We start from the raw sequence: 16,114 nt of genomic DNA, 5'->3' as shown, positions 1-16,114 counted from the left end.
ATAGACCTGAACCAATCAGTTACATCCCACAAGATGTTTGGCAAAATTAGCTTTGTTCTCCACTCACAACTGATAGCACCTTGGTTTCATTCATTATCTGAAATGAGTCAACTAATGTATATTTTCTACTAATCATTTGAAATTTGGAAGGGCTGGTGTTGAACAGTCTCTTCCAAGAACTTGCCAATTTGAGATAGAGTGGTTATGTGAGCTTTGTAAGGGAGAAACTCGTGGGTTTGCTTCAGCTGAGCTCTCCTGGCACAAGCAATAGGTCATGTAAGTTTATTGCTTCAGTTGTTACAGCTTCACAGGTTTGACTCTGAACCACGCACCCTGTAAAACCAAAGCGCTGCAAAGCTACAGAAAGTAAGTGCAAAATGTGCTTAATATTCACAAACATAACATGATTTCCAAAGGGAACACGAGAAAATTTGCTCTCTCTCAGGCTGGCCTGCCTACTAGGGGACTGACACACTTTGCTCACTAATGGTGGAATGACCTTAGAGATCCCTTAGATCCCAGCTTTTGTTTCAATTCTCAAAATGCAAAAGCATGTTGAGTGTGAGGCTTCCCATGAGGAGAATTTCCAATGTTCTCACCCATGACAGCTTTTTCACAGGGAGGAAAACCTGCAGGCAGGGTTGAAGTGCTTTCTATAGCTCAGCATCCTTCCACGGAATCAGGAGCTGTCTCTCGGACTGATCCCAGAAGTGCCATAAAACAGGGCTTATTAGATCACTGTACATCTTAAAAATTCATAAAAACGCTATGTGTCTATTCTGTGTGTTAGGAAAATGCAGACATATCAAGGTCAGGCCCTATAACTCCTTATTTCATCTTACATCATTTGTTTCATCTTCAAATAACCTATTGCCAAAAGTCACCAGAATCACTGAATCATGTTTTCATGTTCACGATGGGTTAAGAGCCAGGTAACTGGACAGACGTAAAATTCTGCAAGAAAACAGGAGATGCTAACTAGGCAGAATCAAGTAGGATATTAAAAGATCGGTGGGCAGGCAGATGACAGGATCCCCTGCTCCCTCAGAGAAAAACCAGGCATACTAAACCCAGCCTCTGTCTAGATCAGAGCATCAAGAATATTTCTGAGTGTATCAGCAGCAGGCTTTGAAACAGAAGCCAGTCCCTCCACAAGGCAGCTCAGTGTTTCTGTCCCCTGCCCAGATCCTGCTGTGTCATAAATGCACAGAGATTGCTGAGCAAATGAGACACACACCATGTCTGAAAAAAGAAAGTCTCCACATGCAAGAAGACCACATAAAGACTACTAATCCCAGTTACAGACAGTGATTTCCAGTGATTGTTTGGAACTGGAAGGGTTAGCCATGTGCTGAGGGATGTTTTCTGCCAATGGCTAGAGCACTGCTGTGCAGCACACCCGCCACCTCCGCAGGACGTGGACACTGAACACAACCCAACACAGCTGTGGTGTGCACTGCCAGCCAAGATTTCTTTGCACCAGAGCAACACTTCAGGTGTCATTAAAACTCTGAGAAAACCGTGCTGAAGAGAGCTTACCATCTGCACACAAGACACTGTGAGCCAACAAATTCCGTGCAGGTATGTCATACACTAACCCCAGGTACCTAAACAATTGGTAAATTAAAGAAAAAAATGTCACGAAGCATGCAGATCAGAACTACTCCCTACCAGGTCACTCCCCATTGCATTTTCTGATCTCGTATCTTTCACTTCCTTGCAGAAGGCCCTCCAAAAAATCCTTCATAAAATCCACTGCCCAATATCCTGTATTGTAAATCCTGTTAACTTGAAGGAAGCCAGAGGAGATATCCTCTAACCTATCCACAAAACCTTTCCTCTCTTAGGCAATGGGGCTTAGAGCACCCAAGAAGGGGCTGCCATGAGCAGGACTCAGCCAGATCCTCTCCCAGGAGCTGTGAGTGGAAAGGAAACCTATGGAAGGAGGGAGTACCCTGTCCCAAAGCTCCCCTGGCAGTAGGGACACCAGGTTGTCCTTGGCATGACACTAAGGGTCAGTAACACTGGGGCTAGCAAACAGAGTAAGCAGGGACACAACGAACAAAGCAAGGTGGACCACCTGAGCCACACAAAGCTCCTTGCCTGCTTCCCCCGTCTGCCCTTGGCAGAGGAGCAGTGGTTCTGGGCAGCTACTGCCTGCTTGAGGGCTTGGTGTAGAGGCAGCCATGCTGAGATCCGCCAGTGACCAGGGCCTCTACCAGAGACAGGGCAGGGAGAGCACAGCCAAGGCTGCAGCAGCAGCGGGACCTGCACAAGCATCTGCTCCTGCCTTTCAGTTGAGTAATGTGGGCCCATTTGTTCTGGGTGACATTAATGCTATTCGCCATCCATCTCAGACTCTTTAAATTACCTTTTTATGGCCCAAATCCTTTTCATAATTGATAAAAATCTCTTTTTTATATCCCAAGTTATTGAAAAAAATGTGAAGTTTTTTTATTCCTCATTATAGTTTTAATACAAATGTGGTTTTTATTGACGGCTGCTTGGAAGCCCTGATGGGCCTACTGAGAGAGGCTCAGAGGGGTGGGAAAAGGGCCAAAGCCTCCCGCCCTACTTCGCAGCCCCTCATACTGTCAGAGTAATGGCCACCAGAGCCCAGCCTCTGCTCTGGTGGGTAATGGAGGGTGGGTAACATCGCGCAGGAAGAGGAGGTTTTCTGTGATGGACAGAACACCCATAGCAGGCAGCAGAGGCTCTGGCTGACCTAAATCTAGTTTCCCCGTGTCTGTTAGTGATTTACACGAGGGCCAACTTCACCGGGCACCCTGGCACAGCATTACTGGAGTGGAGTACTTAAGGACAGAACCAGGGTCACAAGCTACGGGACACCCAGGTGTTCAGCAGAGCCATTCAGCATCAGTCCCACAGCCCCAAGCAACCATGAGAGCAACCACACACCGGCTGTGCCACACATCACTGCTCTCGGGCAGAACGCTCAACCACGAGGCTGTGCAGCACCGGAGGAAGCAGGCACGCACCCTGGCAGCCTGGATGGGTTAGACAACACTGCCAACCTGGGAAGAGGCTTCCTGGGGCCATTACAAGATCTGCAGCACCATGACCTGAAGACTTTGTCATCTAGCAGGGTAAATAAATATTCTCTAGGGCAACATACCGATCCAGATACAGAAAGCGGCTCATATTCCCTTGGGAACAACTTGGATGCTGTAGGGCATGCAGTGTAATACCCAACAGCCTACTGAAGGCCTAGTTGTTCTTCCAGCAGGGCCAAGCACTGCTTCAATAGTTCTGCAAAACAGAAGTAAGCGTATGTCTTGCCAGAGCTTAAAACACTAATCACCAGTTCCAGAAGGAAGGGAATCAGTCTGTCCTTTTCCCTGTCACCAGCACAGCAAAGGCTGCCATGCTGTACCAAGAATGTGTACAGAAATAGGGGTAAAACGAGTAGTGTCTTCTATTCCCTCTGTCTTTTCTCATACTTCAACAGTTCAAGGGCAGGGAATTCTCTTGCTGTGGGGATTAGCAACTTGCTGCGGTCTCATTCTAAATCTTTCTTATGGCAGGTTCACATGGGCACACAATTTTTGTCCCTGTCAAATGGCCACGTGCCATTGCTGCACGTCATTGCAGTGACCATGCTGCCAGGTGTATTTGGGTACATTTCAACAGTGGATGAATAACGCTCATGTACCCAACCTAGAAAACACTTTGGGAACCTTGGGAGCAATTTAAAGTAGAGGGACAAAGGGCAGTATCCTTCTCAGCCACAGTTTTGCTACAGGGACAATGACTTCTCAGGCGAGAAGTATCTGTTTCTTACTGCACAGCACAGGTGCCATGCCAGGTACAAAGTTAGGAATCCAAGGAGAGCAAGCCCCTTTAACCTAAGGCTGGGTCCTCCAAACATCACTGTGAAAACGAATCCTGCTTCACAATCCACAGCACAAGAGGTTTCTCTATCACACGTGCTTTGCTTACAAATCACAGTCAAACCATTGACATACCCTGCCCTGCTCAATCCGCGAGCTCCATTACTGTATGGCTGCAGGAGGCTTCTTGCAAATGGCAAAATAGTCCTTGAACAACAGGTCAAAGCCGCAATTAACTGTGGATGAAAAGGATGGTCTCCTTGGAGGTGCTGGCTAATCAACCAATTAGAAACTACTTCCCATTACCTGCACTCCCACAAAGCAGAGCTAGACTGACATTCTTCCAAATGACTGTCTTTCCATTTATTTAAGCCCTTTATATGATTTGGCTTCAGCAGAGATGAGCCTTGATCTCTGGGCTCTCCCCAGCCCTTTCTCCCAGCTTTGAACAAAGCAAGCACTGGAACCAACACATTCAATTCCTTGTGTGTTCTCCCTGTGGCGCCTGTTTTGCCTTTCAGCCTTCCCGGAGCACAAGCAGCTCACCAGCAATGGTATAAGTATGTATGCAGATGTGGGTACCTGGAGCCAGGATTTCTTGGGATCCCTCACTTAAAAGCACCTGCGACTGCTCAGCTTCAGCAATTTTCACTCATCTCTGTGACAGCTTCAATGACTGTCAGCAAGAGGCCAGAAATAGAGATGTGAGGATAAGTCAAGGGGCAAGGAGGAAGGGGATGCCTTCACTCACACGGCAGGCGAGGCCGGCCCTGTGCCCTGCACCAGCCCCTTGCCCCCCAGGCAAAGATGCAGCCTGGACACAGAGCACCTGGGCAGCTGTGCCGCAGAGGCACCACATCAGCGTGGGAAAGACCCTACCCAGGACCACACTGGCCTCGTGGGGATGCTAACCTTATCCTTGCTCTAACTCCCAACCACACAGCCTCAGACCAGACCAGAGAACCAGCCTGATGGGAACCTGTCAGAAACGAGCACAGGTGGAGGAACTGGGATATTTCTGAAAGGACAGTGGTGAGAGATGGGTAGGGAAGGAGTGTCTCCCAACAAGAAAAATTATCTCCAACAGGAGTTAAAGCCTGGGTAGAGTATGGAGTACATAAACACACCAAGAGGGAGAATAAGGAGTCTTGGGGAAAAGGTCAGCAAGTTGATTACAAAATGCCAATTTGTAAGGATGGGCTGGAAGCTGATGAGCAATGGGCTCTGGAAAGTGACGCCTTGTTGTACACAGGGAATAGATTACAGTGGTGTGGAGTGGGTAGACCTATGCTGTGGCCTACTGGCACGTGCAACACGACTGCAAACCAGGAGGTATTTTAGAACTAGAATGAGGTAAAAGAGTGTGTTGGCATAGATAGAATCACACAGTGAAGTGATGTCATGGTATCTAAACTCCTTATCATTGTACAGCGGCAGAGAAGCAAGACCCCCCAGAGCCATATTAGGGACTGCACTGGACAACACTGGAGCAGACAACAGAAAGGTACCAAGGATATTTGGAAGAGCAGCGTTGTAAAAGCTGCCAAGTCATCCTGCAGCCACTCAGTCCTATGAGGAGGGATCTCGAGAATGGCCTTGATTAGAGCAGAGAGAAGCAGATGTACTTTTGAAAAGGAAGAGTTTCACAACAGTTCGATCAGTCTTAGCAATGAGCAAGTAGGTCCTCTAAGCACTGTGTCCTCAGCAATCACATACAGGAAGACTTACAGGAAGCCTTTCCAACAGACACCAAAGGGCTGTCAGGTGAAACTGGCTTCACCAAACCCAGAGATGTCCTGGGTTCTGCATCTCTTCTCTGGAACCAACCTGCCATTACCTTCCCAGTATCCCTGTATCCCACAGCCACAACCCAGTCCCTTCCAACAGACCTGCCAGAGGGAGGAAATGCTCCTCATCACAGTGCTGGCAAAACATTTCTTCCATCGTTTCTAGTTTCTCAGTATAACGATATTGTGCTTTTATGGTGCATCCACTCTGAAAGATTTATCTTCCAGAGCCCCTCATCAGTCTTTCTCCCTAAATGTCTGGTGTCCACATTTCATCGGAAGTTGTTGCCTGGCTCTGCTCTGCATCCACTTTGTTGAGCTAGAGAGCTTATTTGAACCAGCTATCTTTCCCTGTGTCATTAATAGCTCTACACAGAAAATTACAATTGTGGGGTAGGGAACATACTTGTTTCGCTTTCATTTTCCATGCTTGACACCTTTTCACTTTCAGAACCTTGTTCAAGCAAGGAAGATGTAAACAGAGGCAGAAGAGACTCTGTCATTCATATCTCATCACCCATTCTTATGCACATAGCTTTTCTCAACTGCTCCAAAGAACACATCCAGAACAAGCCCAACCTGTGGTATCTCCACTGTCTCCCCAAAAGACTCTTACTCTGTGATCTTCCTGGTGACCATTTCCAGGAGTCATTGTAAGGATTTCTTTGTGCAGCCTCTCCCACTGCTACTACTCATGTTGCCCTGCGAATCCCAGCCTCAACCTCTTGCATACAACACTCAGGAGAATGATCACCTCCCACCACCATTTAGTCAAACCACTGTGACTGAGACTAGAAAGACTCCATCTGCTCACTACTGATTATTTTTATCCCAATGAACCATGTGTCAGATCAGCACACGTGCCATTTGCCTTTAAATCAGTCCATTAGCTCCTGCAGCAGAGCTACATGCTGCAGCTCCCAGTCTCCAGCCACGAGGCTGGCCTAGAATGGGAGTTCCCCCATCAGCAGGGCGTCACGCTAGTCTGCGTGGTGACAACAGAGCCTTGCTGAACTGTTGTGAACCCACCTCACAAGCCCTCTGCCTTTGCTCAAAGATCAGTCCCATTGGCATGCTCTCCATTTATGCCAGTTTTCCCACAAAACCACTCCGTTTGTCAAACAGCCAAGCCTCTGATAAGATTCTCAGGAGTAGGTCACATCAGAAGAGAGACTATTTCTAATTGACTGAAGATACAATGCTTCTATATGCGAAATTGGCTTTTTTTGATCTTCATACCCTTTTGCAAGCTCTTGCCTAATTTGTCAGCGTGTCACATTCCTCCCTAGGTAACTCTACACTTTCAGTTGCTATTTCCCCCATTTGTTCTGCACTGATCCAAACCGTATGTAATTGCTTCTTGCTTACACTTGAGATTCAGTCAAGAAGCCTGCTCTTGCACCTGATGGAGGAACTGGAAGTCTTACCACTGAATTTGAGAGCAGCAGAGTTAGGCCTAGGCCCCCTGAGAAGGTTCCCTCACTGTCATTTTCTCTTCTATTTGAATACACTTGCAAGTTCCCAGGTGCAATGATCGCCCCAAGAGGGAAGGTTTCAGGGTCCCCCTTTGCACTCCCCTCTGCTCTGACACTCCACCTTGCCCTTCTGCCATCTATATTTCAGCTAAGTATATCATACTGAAAATGTACTGAGGATGTAGCTACACTGGAATTGAATTTGTTCCTGAAGTACCCCTATTAAATCCTCTGGGCTCCAGCAAAGACAACTTCGGTGCATTAGGTTCCCCAAACCCCTTTTGCTTTTAAATACCTTGATTTGGTACCTCGTAACTAATGGAAATGGGCATTTACTTCTGCTTTAAATACTGCCCGGTTTCACCAGGTCCTTTATTTTTATACGTGTCTTTTGCTTCCTTTCTCTCTCTCTCTCATTAGCTTTTCCTCTCTATCCCTTTCTTCCCATTTCTACCATTTTTTCTCCATCTCTCTGTCTCTTTAAAATTAAATATTGCCCAGCACTGCCCATGTGGGTGAAGTGAATGCTAAGAGGCTGCTGTGGAGACTGGATTTGAGCTGCCTCGATGGAAATCAATGAGGCATGGAGGGCTCATCTAGCTCCCAAAAGCTGAAAGAAACCAGGGCGTATCAGCGGCAGCTGAACACGCACTTGAGAGAAAAGAAGGCGGCCCACCTCCGAGCACCTGGCTTAGCCTGAGAGATGCCACACAAACTGAGCCAGGGCTGTGGTCATTTAACAGGGGCTAACCTTGGCTAACCTCTGCAGCTTCTGCCGGACAGAGGCCCATGGAGCAGCAGCAGTCTGCAGGGAGCAGCCAGCCTGCCCTGCTCCATCTGTCTGCTGAGCTATGAAACACAGCTGGTACCAGCCATGCTACAAGGATGCAGTGCTGAGAGAGGGAGCATCCTGCAGGTCAGGGGCTGACATTAACCCTGCCATTAAACTGCAGGGAAATCTTAGTTGTCTTTCCTGACTAGACAATACCTAGGTCCTAAAAATACACATAGGCAGATCCAACCCATCCATATCTGCCCATAATATACTCCCTAGGTGCAACTCCTTCACTTACCCCATCATGTTACCCCCATACCTCCACACCACACAGTCACACACCCCAGAACACTCCAAAACACAGGTCCACACTGCTTCCATTCTTCAGCCTCCTATCTTCCTCTCCTTCACACCCACCTTCTCTTCCACTGCCTTCGCAACCTGTTGCCTCCTGTCTACTTCTCACCACATCAGTTGTGATCCTTGAAATGCCTCTCCTCAACCTGGGATGGAATGTGAGTGGACCTCTTCTTGTGAGGGCCAAGACGCAAAGTAGCAGAATGTCCTCTCTAAATACTGTGGTTACTTCCCTCATAGCTAATGAACGCAGGCACCCACCTCTGATCTCAGCGCTGTGGGCTGCTGAGAATTAATGGTGACACAGACTCCTGGGCTACTGTATTACCTGACTGCAAGCACCAAAAGTGATTTATGCTGTTATTTTCTTTGAGGGTTAATTAGGGGCTCGAGGAAGTAAAAGGCTGTCAGTGCTAGCTGGAATTGGTCTGGTGCAGCCAGGGGAGAGGAGTCGTCCCTCACAGAGCCCTGCCAATACATCTTTGTCCTGAACATCAATATCTCCAGCTTCCACCTCTCAGTTTGGCAGATGGCCCTCCATCCTGACCTCCACCAACCCTGTTAGTCTTGGCATAACCTCTAGAGTACGCTGCTCTGCTGAGCCCTGCCATTTTCACCTGGCACCCTTCACACCCTTAACCCTCTTCGTTATCGTCTCCTTTCCTAAGCTTGCCAACAATGCCCATCAATGGACAGGGAAAATTCACATGGCATTCTCCCAGGCGCAAGGAGGAGATATCTCCCCTTTGTAGCTCTTGCAGCTGAGAACCAGCAAGGACATCCTTGCTCCTGCTTTCCTTCCTCTAGCTGCCCAGGGCTTGCTGAGGCCTGAGAAGCCAACACAGGCTATGGCTGCCCCTACCTCTTTGCCCAGATCCTCACGGATGACTTGCTCAATCTCCTGCCTGGTGCTCTGTGGAGCCTGGCTGTGCAGCACTTTGAGGGTGCGGGTGTACTCCTCAGGCAGCAGGTAGTCAAGTGCTCCCAGGTGCTGTCCCACCTTGATGAAGGTGCCTCGGTTGGCACAGCACAGCTCCCGGAGGCGCTCAGCAGAGCGCAGGTGCACCTGCAGAGAGACCAGAACATCAGCCAAGCCCTTCTGCTGCCAGTTACATGCACACGCCCACACATGTACCTTTTATTTATCCAGTATTTAAATAGACCAGGGATTTCCCTTCTTGATTTTGGGCATCATCATGTAATGTGTCAGCCAGGTATTAGGGCTCTGGCTTGATTTAGAGGGGCTGAACCAGACCAGGATAAGACGCGTCAGAGTATAAGGGGCTTCAACACTTCTTTGCACAGGCACAGTGATCAGTGACAGCAGATCAGTTTTTGGCTCTGTCCAGGGCCGCATCCTTGCACAGAATAAGATGTCTAGCCATAGGGCAGCATTGGTTTGTCACTGTGATCCACTGCTATGACGCGCAGTTTGGGCACCCCTTGTCAAAAGACCAAAGTCAGAACCACAACTACGTATGTTAGACTCTCAGTGTGAGAGCGATGAATTCAAGTGAAAAGAAAACCACAAACACTATTGCAGAAAATTCCAGGAACTTGGAAGAAGAACCTGTTAAAAAGCAAAACTACAGATGTCTATTTGGCAGTGAGGAGGACAGTGTGGGCAGATCTTCACCCTCCTCAGCTCACACTGACATGCCACAAGGGGAAATGACATCCCTCCAGCCCAGACAAGTCTTGGTCTTACTGCTTACATTGCCAACAAAGTCTGCAGTGACAGTGGTTTTATAAACTAAGAATTACAAGACTTGCCAGCTTTGCTCACATTGGCCAAAATGCAGCCACCAAACAACAAAACCCATCGCCAACCACTTGCCTGGTCTGGATTTCTGCTCCTGAGGTTCATTCCGCCTCTCAAGACAGAACAGCCACCACATCCTTCAGTGACAATGATTTATTCTGCCTTTATTACTCTCATTAGAAAGGCCTCCTGACAAGGACACAGCTGTGCTCAATATTCTTTAATAAACTTCAGATAAGTTTACCCTGATATGCTAATAAAATCTAAGCAAATCAATGACAAAAAATAACTCTGCACCCATCTCCTGTTAATGCCTGAAACCTATCTGCATGGAGGCTCCTAATTCCTCTGGCTTCTGTGTCAGAAGTCATTGAAGGTCAAATCCTGTGTCTGCAGACCTCATCTGCCCAAGATCCTGTGGTGAGGGACTCCACCAAAAGCCTTGTAGTGCATAGCAGAAAGGAACACCAACAACAACGTGCACGAACACCACACCCCCCCACCCCATTTAGCGGTTACCTTTGCCCTTTGTGCAAAGCAGTGCCGTGTCACACCATGGGACAGGGCAAGTGTCCCACATTTGAGAACGCGTCAGGGGACAGACTGGGTGCTGAGCTGCAAGTGCATGAAACACAGGCCTAGGGGAGCATGAGGAGAAGCCTAACACGCAAGTCACACTCAGCACATGAGGCTTGACAGCTTCATGCACACATGCACACACACTTTCCTAGGTGGGTGCACATGGGCAAGTGTGGCTCAGGCTAGGACAATGAGCTTCCCCCAGCATATTGCCTGCTCAAAAGCACTCGCAAATGCATAGGCAGAAAACAACATCTCCCACATTATTGTGCTGCTGAAGTCTCCCACATTATCGTGCTACATTTTACACACCAGCTTTAAAGCGCCCACTGTAACAAGCAAGCCCCTGCCCTGGCTGTTTCCCTGCTCTCCTCACCTGTGTGTGGTGGGGGCAAAAGTCAGCCAAAAGGGGACAGGAAAGGAATCTTTGAAAGAGGACGAGCGAGCAAGAAAAGCAGTGAGGGAGTAATGGGATGAAAGAAAGGCAGTGGGTGGGAGGGAGCCAGAGCAGCTGGGTAGTTTGTCACAGCACCGGGAGTGCAGCCTTACCAGGAAGCAGCTTTTATGCAGCTCCAACAGTTGCCCTTTACCTGCAGCCTCCAGCTGTGGAGGGACCCCCTGCCAGCAGTGAGGGGAGAGGGGAGCAGTGGACAGCCGCCCCCCTCAAGGCGTCAGGCAGCCACAGCCGAGGGTGCAGGCAGGGAACAGTGGCAAGGCTCCTTGCAGATGTGCTCCAAAAACCTCAGCACTGAGCACGAGCCAGCACAGGGCAGACAACCTTGCACCGGCACCAGGCTGCGGCAGGCTCGGGGCAGAGGGGCAGTGACCCTGGGGCTGAAGCGCGGTGCTGGGCGTGAGGCCGGGCACCCAGCTTGGGGAGAGGTGCTGGCTCCAACACACCTACCCCCCATGCAGATCGCCAAGGGAGATGGAAAAAACAGGATGGAAAACTCACGTAGCTGAAAATGCAACTGGTTGTAGACACACTTGGATGTAGGGTGTATCTTCATATCAGTCACTGCTGAGAGGGAGGCAGAAATAGCCCCTCTCTCCTCTAACACAAGAAGAGAGAAAATTTTGGCCCTCCCAAACTTATCTACCCTGTAGAGAACCCAGTTGGCCTCCTGACCACAGCAGTCCTGGCCAAGAGATGAGAGCATCCTTACAGGGGGCTCCAGGAACAAAATAAGAACCAAACCCCCATGCACAGCATCCTTCACCATGCTCTCACAACTGGCTTGGCTAAAACTTCTAGAGACAGCTGCCCTGGCTGGCTGTCCGGACCAGGGAATGCCAGCTCCTGCCCCTGCTAGAGAGACAGAAGGTGATGAGGCAACTTGTCTCAGAGGAAGGAAATACATCTGTAGCCCTACATTTTACAAAACTCCAGTCCACATTGGAGGCAGAAATACAGTGGGAATGAAGCAGGACTGCGAATGCACCTTCCAAGGTCTCTTTTCATATCAACCATGTCAGGATTTTCAGCAGAAAAATGTTCATAACACTATCTATTAATTGCCTGGATCTCCCCCAGCTAGATCACAGTCCAGAAGCAGCACTTGCTTCCCTAATAGATGACCTTCTCCTAATCACAGGCGAAGTAAGAGTGCCAGATTCCTACTACTGTGTCCAGTACTGCTGACCCATGTTTCTGTCCTATCCTGAAGAAACTGCAGGGCAAATGGAAACCCCCAGAATGGCTCAGCGCTTTCCTCCAAGAAATCTCAAAATCTCTTTGTTGCACAAGCAATACCTTGAAGGCTCTTCTTATGAGGGAAAAGAGCTGGGAACAACAGCTAGTTAGACCAGGAGCCGCTTGTATGCATCATGCCTAGGAGCACAGTGCAGAGAAAGGAATCATTTCATGTACCAAGGATTACAGAGAATAAGCCTCCCTCAGGAAGCACTTCAGACCACAAATGGTGTCTGAGTATGTACATGGTTCTTTCCTCGGCCTACATGGTCATCTCTCTCTGTCTCGAACCCCTTTCCCAAAATTCAGCAGGAGAAATTCTCCACTGGCCCACAGCATGGCTATCAGATCCATGTGGTCTACCTAAGCCCCAGGTAGCTTATTAAAATTGTTCCATAAGGGCCATAATGGAAGTAATAACTGTCAGGTATGGAGAGGAGGCACTTCTGGGATGAAGCACATACTCAACAAGCAGAGCTGCAAAGGGACATTTTTAATTTACCCTCGATGTACAAGCAGACCCATCTTCTCAAGTAATTCTGATGCTTTTTGAAGGAGCCTTTACTCACAGAGACCTTGGCAAAGAACTGCTCTTCAGAGCACCAGACATGCCAGGTGTCACAAATTGGCAGATGCTAATCTGGTCTTAAAAATAAAGGAATACACTTAGAAGAAAATAAATACCAAAGTTAAAATGTACTGGTGAAAACTTGAGTATCTGGTGCCTGGTGACAGACCTGGTGACAAAAGGGCTCAGAAAGGCCACTAAGGAGAATCAGGTAAGTGGTGGAAGCCACTCCTCATATGAAAAATCCTAGTAATTCCAACCCTGAAGGGCATACTCATAGCTGGCAAAATGTGAAATGAGGATCAGGAATGCAGAGAGAAAATTTGAAATGCAATTAGTCAAAGACATAACAAACAAGTCACCAGAAATTCCTGGTGATGAGTGCTGCCTCCAGGAACACTGCAAACACAGACATCTCACAAGGGAGGTCAGGCTGGATTCTGCCCACAGGACAGGGCTAGAAGGGCTGCTCCTCCTCTCACCTCCAGACCGGAGAGAACTCTTGCACAGGTGAGCAAGAACAGCTCCACACCATGCGGTGCCTGCTCGCATCCCACCTACTCCCAACCTGAGCAAGTGGAAGGAGGTGCCTTATCCTGCTGCAGGCAATTCCCTGCATGGACAGGGCAGGATGCTGGGGATAAGCCTGCCCATCGCTGCTTACAATGCAGATACACTCTCCGAGACAGTATTTCAGGAAAGATGTCTCCAGAAAATACCTTGGAAACTTCAATCATAAAAATTACAGATGATTTCAAAAAGTAGGTGAGATGCTAATAATCACAATAAAAAGGGGATCGCACATTAAAACCGCTAGCTTCCAGAGGACTGAAGAGGAAGAAATGTTGCCCTGTTTTTAAGAAAAAAACAGAATAATATGGGAAATTATACAGTCCCGCAAGCTTTTATTCTGTATCAACTAAATTAATTGAGACAACAATTATAGAGAGTACTAAAAATCATCTAGCTAAATGTGATATGACTGAAAAAAGCCAGTCAGGATTTTGAGAGGAAAAAAATAATTTCTTCACCAGTCCGCTAAAATACTCTGAGCATGTTAATGCAATGGTCAATAGCAAAGGGAGATATTTATTGGGACTTTCAAGTGGCTTTCAATAAATTCCCTCACAAAGAGGGAAAAGAAAACCGAGTAATTACTGGAGAAGATGCAAGAATATTACTTGCTTGTTTTATCCCATTCCCAGCTCAGAATTCCCTCTCTGCAACACCAAGCCCAGCACTAGAGACAGCAGCAGTGGGGGACTCTCTAGTTAGGACAAGGATGCAACATTTAGTGATCTTTTTACCACAGCTTCATTTCAGTCTTCTCTGAGCTCTTTTAGATGAGGTGATATTGCAGAAGCCCTGTCTACGTTAGCACCTGCAATGTTGTTACTTCCAGTAGGGCTGAACTAGCACTGGGAACACTGAGAAATGTGATGAAAAGGGAAAGAGGTTCAGGTAGCACCCACAAAGCAGAAGGGGTTCTCTACTATAAATGCCTTAACTCGCATCACTGTCAAAAACAAACAGCAGAGTGTCCCATTACACCCATTCTTACACCAAGGTTTAATTTCCCTGCTAGTGATCTGGCAAAGGAGAGAAAGGTGCAGTGACAAAAATTCCATGAGATGCAACAGAAATTATTCACCACTATGGAAAAATAAGCCCTGCCAAGTCCCTACCAAAAATAGGTGAACAACCAATAGACTGGAAGATCAGCCTCAGCACAGATGGCTGCAAGGTTACACATATTGAAAGATGCAATTTATCCTGTCCACACACAATGACTGGCTCTAAATTCACTGTAACCACTCAACTCTGGCATCGCACTGTTGTGGACAGCTCAGTGAAGGCACATGCTCAACGCACAGCGAGCGTCAGGAAAACCCAAACAAGCTGTTTGACTATGTTAAGAAAGTAAAAGAGATAAACACTAAAAATATCAAAATGACATTGTGCACATTGAAAGCACAACTTCACCTTGGATTCTGGACATTCCATCACAGAAAGAGGTACAGAAGAAAAGGACGGAGAAGGACAGGGAAAAAATGATCATGGACTTGAAAAGAGTCTATACAAAAAGAGATCTGAAATTTTAGAGGACTGTTCAGATTAAAAAGACCTGATGCATGAGAGAAGTTATATGAAATAATAAAAATAAAATCTCCCATTCCTATTTCCAGCTCCCACAAAACAGCAAATAATTTGGCATTCCACAAGTCAACAACCTTTTAAAAGGTTTTTTTTTCACATCCCATGTTGCACAGTACAGCATTAACCAGTGGCACTCACTGTCAGAGGATAGAGAAGCCAAGAGCTTAACAGAATTCAGAAAAGCTTTAGACATTTATGATAAAACAACCATACCTGATTTTTATGGAGCTTTTCATCTCTAAAAGTGCTCTTACAAAGCTCTTTACAAAACTCATGTTCGCTATCCCCCATTTTACAGACTCATAAGAACATTACATGTAACAAAATGTCTAAAGGGCTTTAAACACTCTTGCTCAAGGCATCAAGACAAAAATTACCCTATTGATTGGCCACAGTGAGAGACAGAATGCAAACAGGGCGCACTGATGCTCCTAGTATCATTAAAATCTTTAAAGAACCTACTTGGTGTATCCAATTCCCACATTCCAGTCAAATGGGTCACCCCTTCTGCGGGGGTTCAACCTGCTTCCAAGAATCTTCTGTATTTACTAAATTATCTGCCATTGCAAGGACTTGGGACATTGGTGATGGGCTCTTGCTTTCTTCCCACGGCACAGCAGAACTGCTGCTTATGATCTTTCATATCATGAATGCAATGCATCCCGCTGAGAAAGAAATTTAGCAAAGGAGGCAGGAGACCTGCATGGTTAAACAAGGAGCTTCTAGCGGAGATCAGGCAGAAGAGAAAGGTCCATGGAATGTGGAAAGAGGGACAGGCCACTTGGGAAGAGTACAGAAACGTAGTGAGAGCATGCAGGGATGCGACGAGGAAGGCCAAGGCTCACCTGGAATTGAAGCTGGCAAGGGATGTCAAAAACAACAAGAAGGGCTTCTTCAACTACATCAGCAGCAAAAGGAAGGCTAGGGACAATGTGGGGCCGCTGCTGAATGAGGCGGGTGTCCTGGTGACGGAGGATGCGGAGAAGGCAGAGATAATGAATGCCTTCTTTGCTTCAGTCTTCAGTGCTAAGACTGGCCCTCAGGAATCCCAGGCCCCGGAGGTAAGAGAAGAAGCCTACAAAGAGGACGACTTTCCCTTGGTCGAGGAGG

At 47.5% G+C, this 16,114-nt stretch overlaps 1 protein-coding gene across 4 annotated transcripts in view; it reads right to left on the bottom strand.

Annotated features, from left to right (window-relative positions):
• Positions 1-16,114, bottom strand: part of ADCK1 (aarF domain containing kinase 1) — a 91,668-nt gene that overhangs the window by 41,754 nt on the left and 33,800 nt on the right. For 3 of the 4 annotated variants that reach the window (XM_075425722.1, XM_075425724.1, XM_075425723.1), the window contains exon 4: positions 9,108-9,311. The exons of the other annotated variant lie outside the window; for it this stretch is intronic. In XM_075425722.1, coding sequence (XP_075281837.1) covers positions 9,108-9,311 — 204 coding nt within the window. The remainder of the gene's footprint in view (positions 1-9,107; positions 9,312-16,114) is intronic. 4 annotated transcript variants of the gene reach the window in all.

The sequence above is a fragment of the Opisthocomus hoazin genome, chromosome 7 (genome assembly GCF_030867145.1).
Source record: "Opisthocomus hoazin isolate bOpiHoa1 chromosome 7, bOpiHoa1.hap1, whole genome shotgun sequence".
Lineage (NCBI taxonomy): Eukaryota > Metazoa > Chordata > Aves > Opisthocomiformes > Opisthocomidae > Opisthocomus > Opisthocomus hoazin.
Note: the sequence above shows the minus strand (reverse complement) of the source record. Positions and strands in the feature narration are given on the sequence as shown.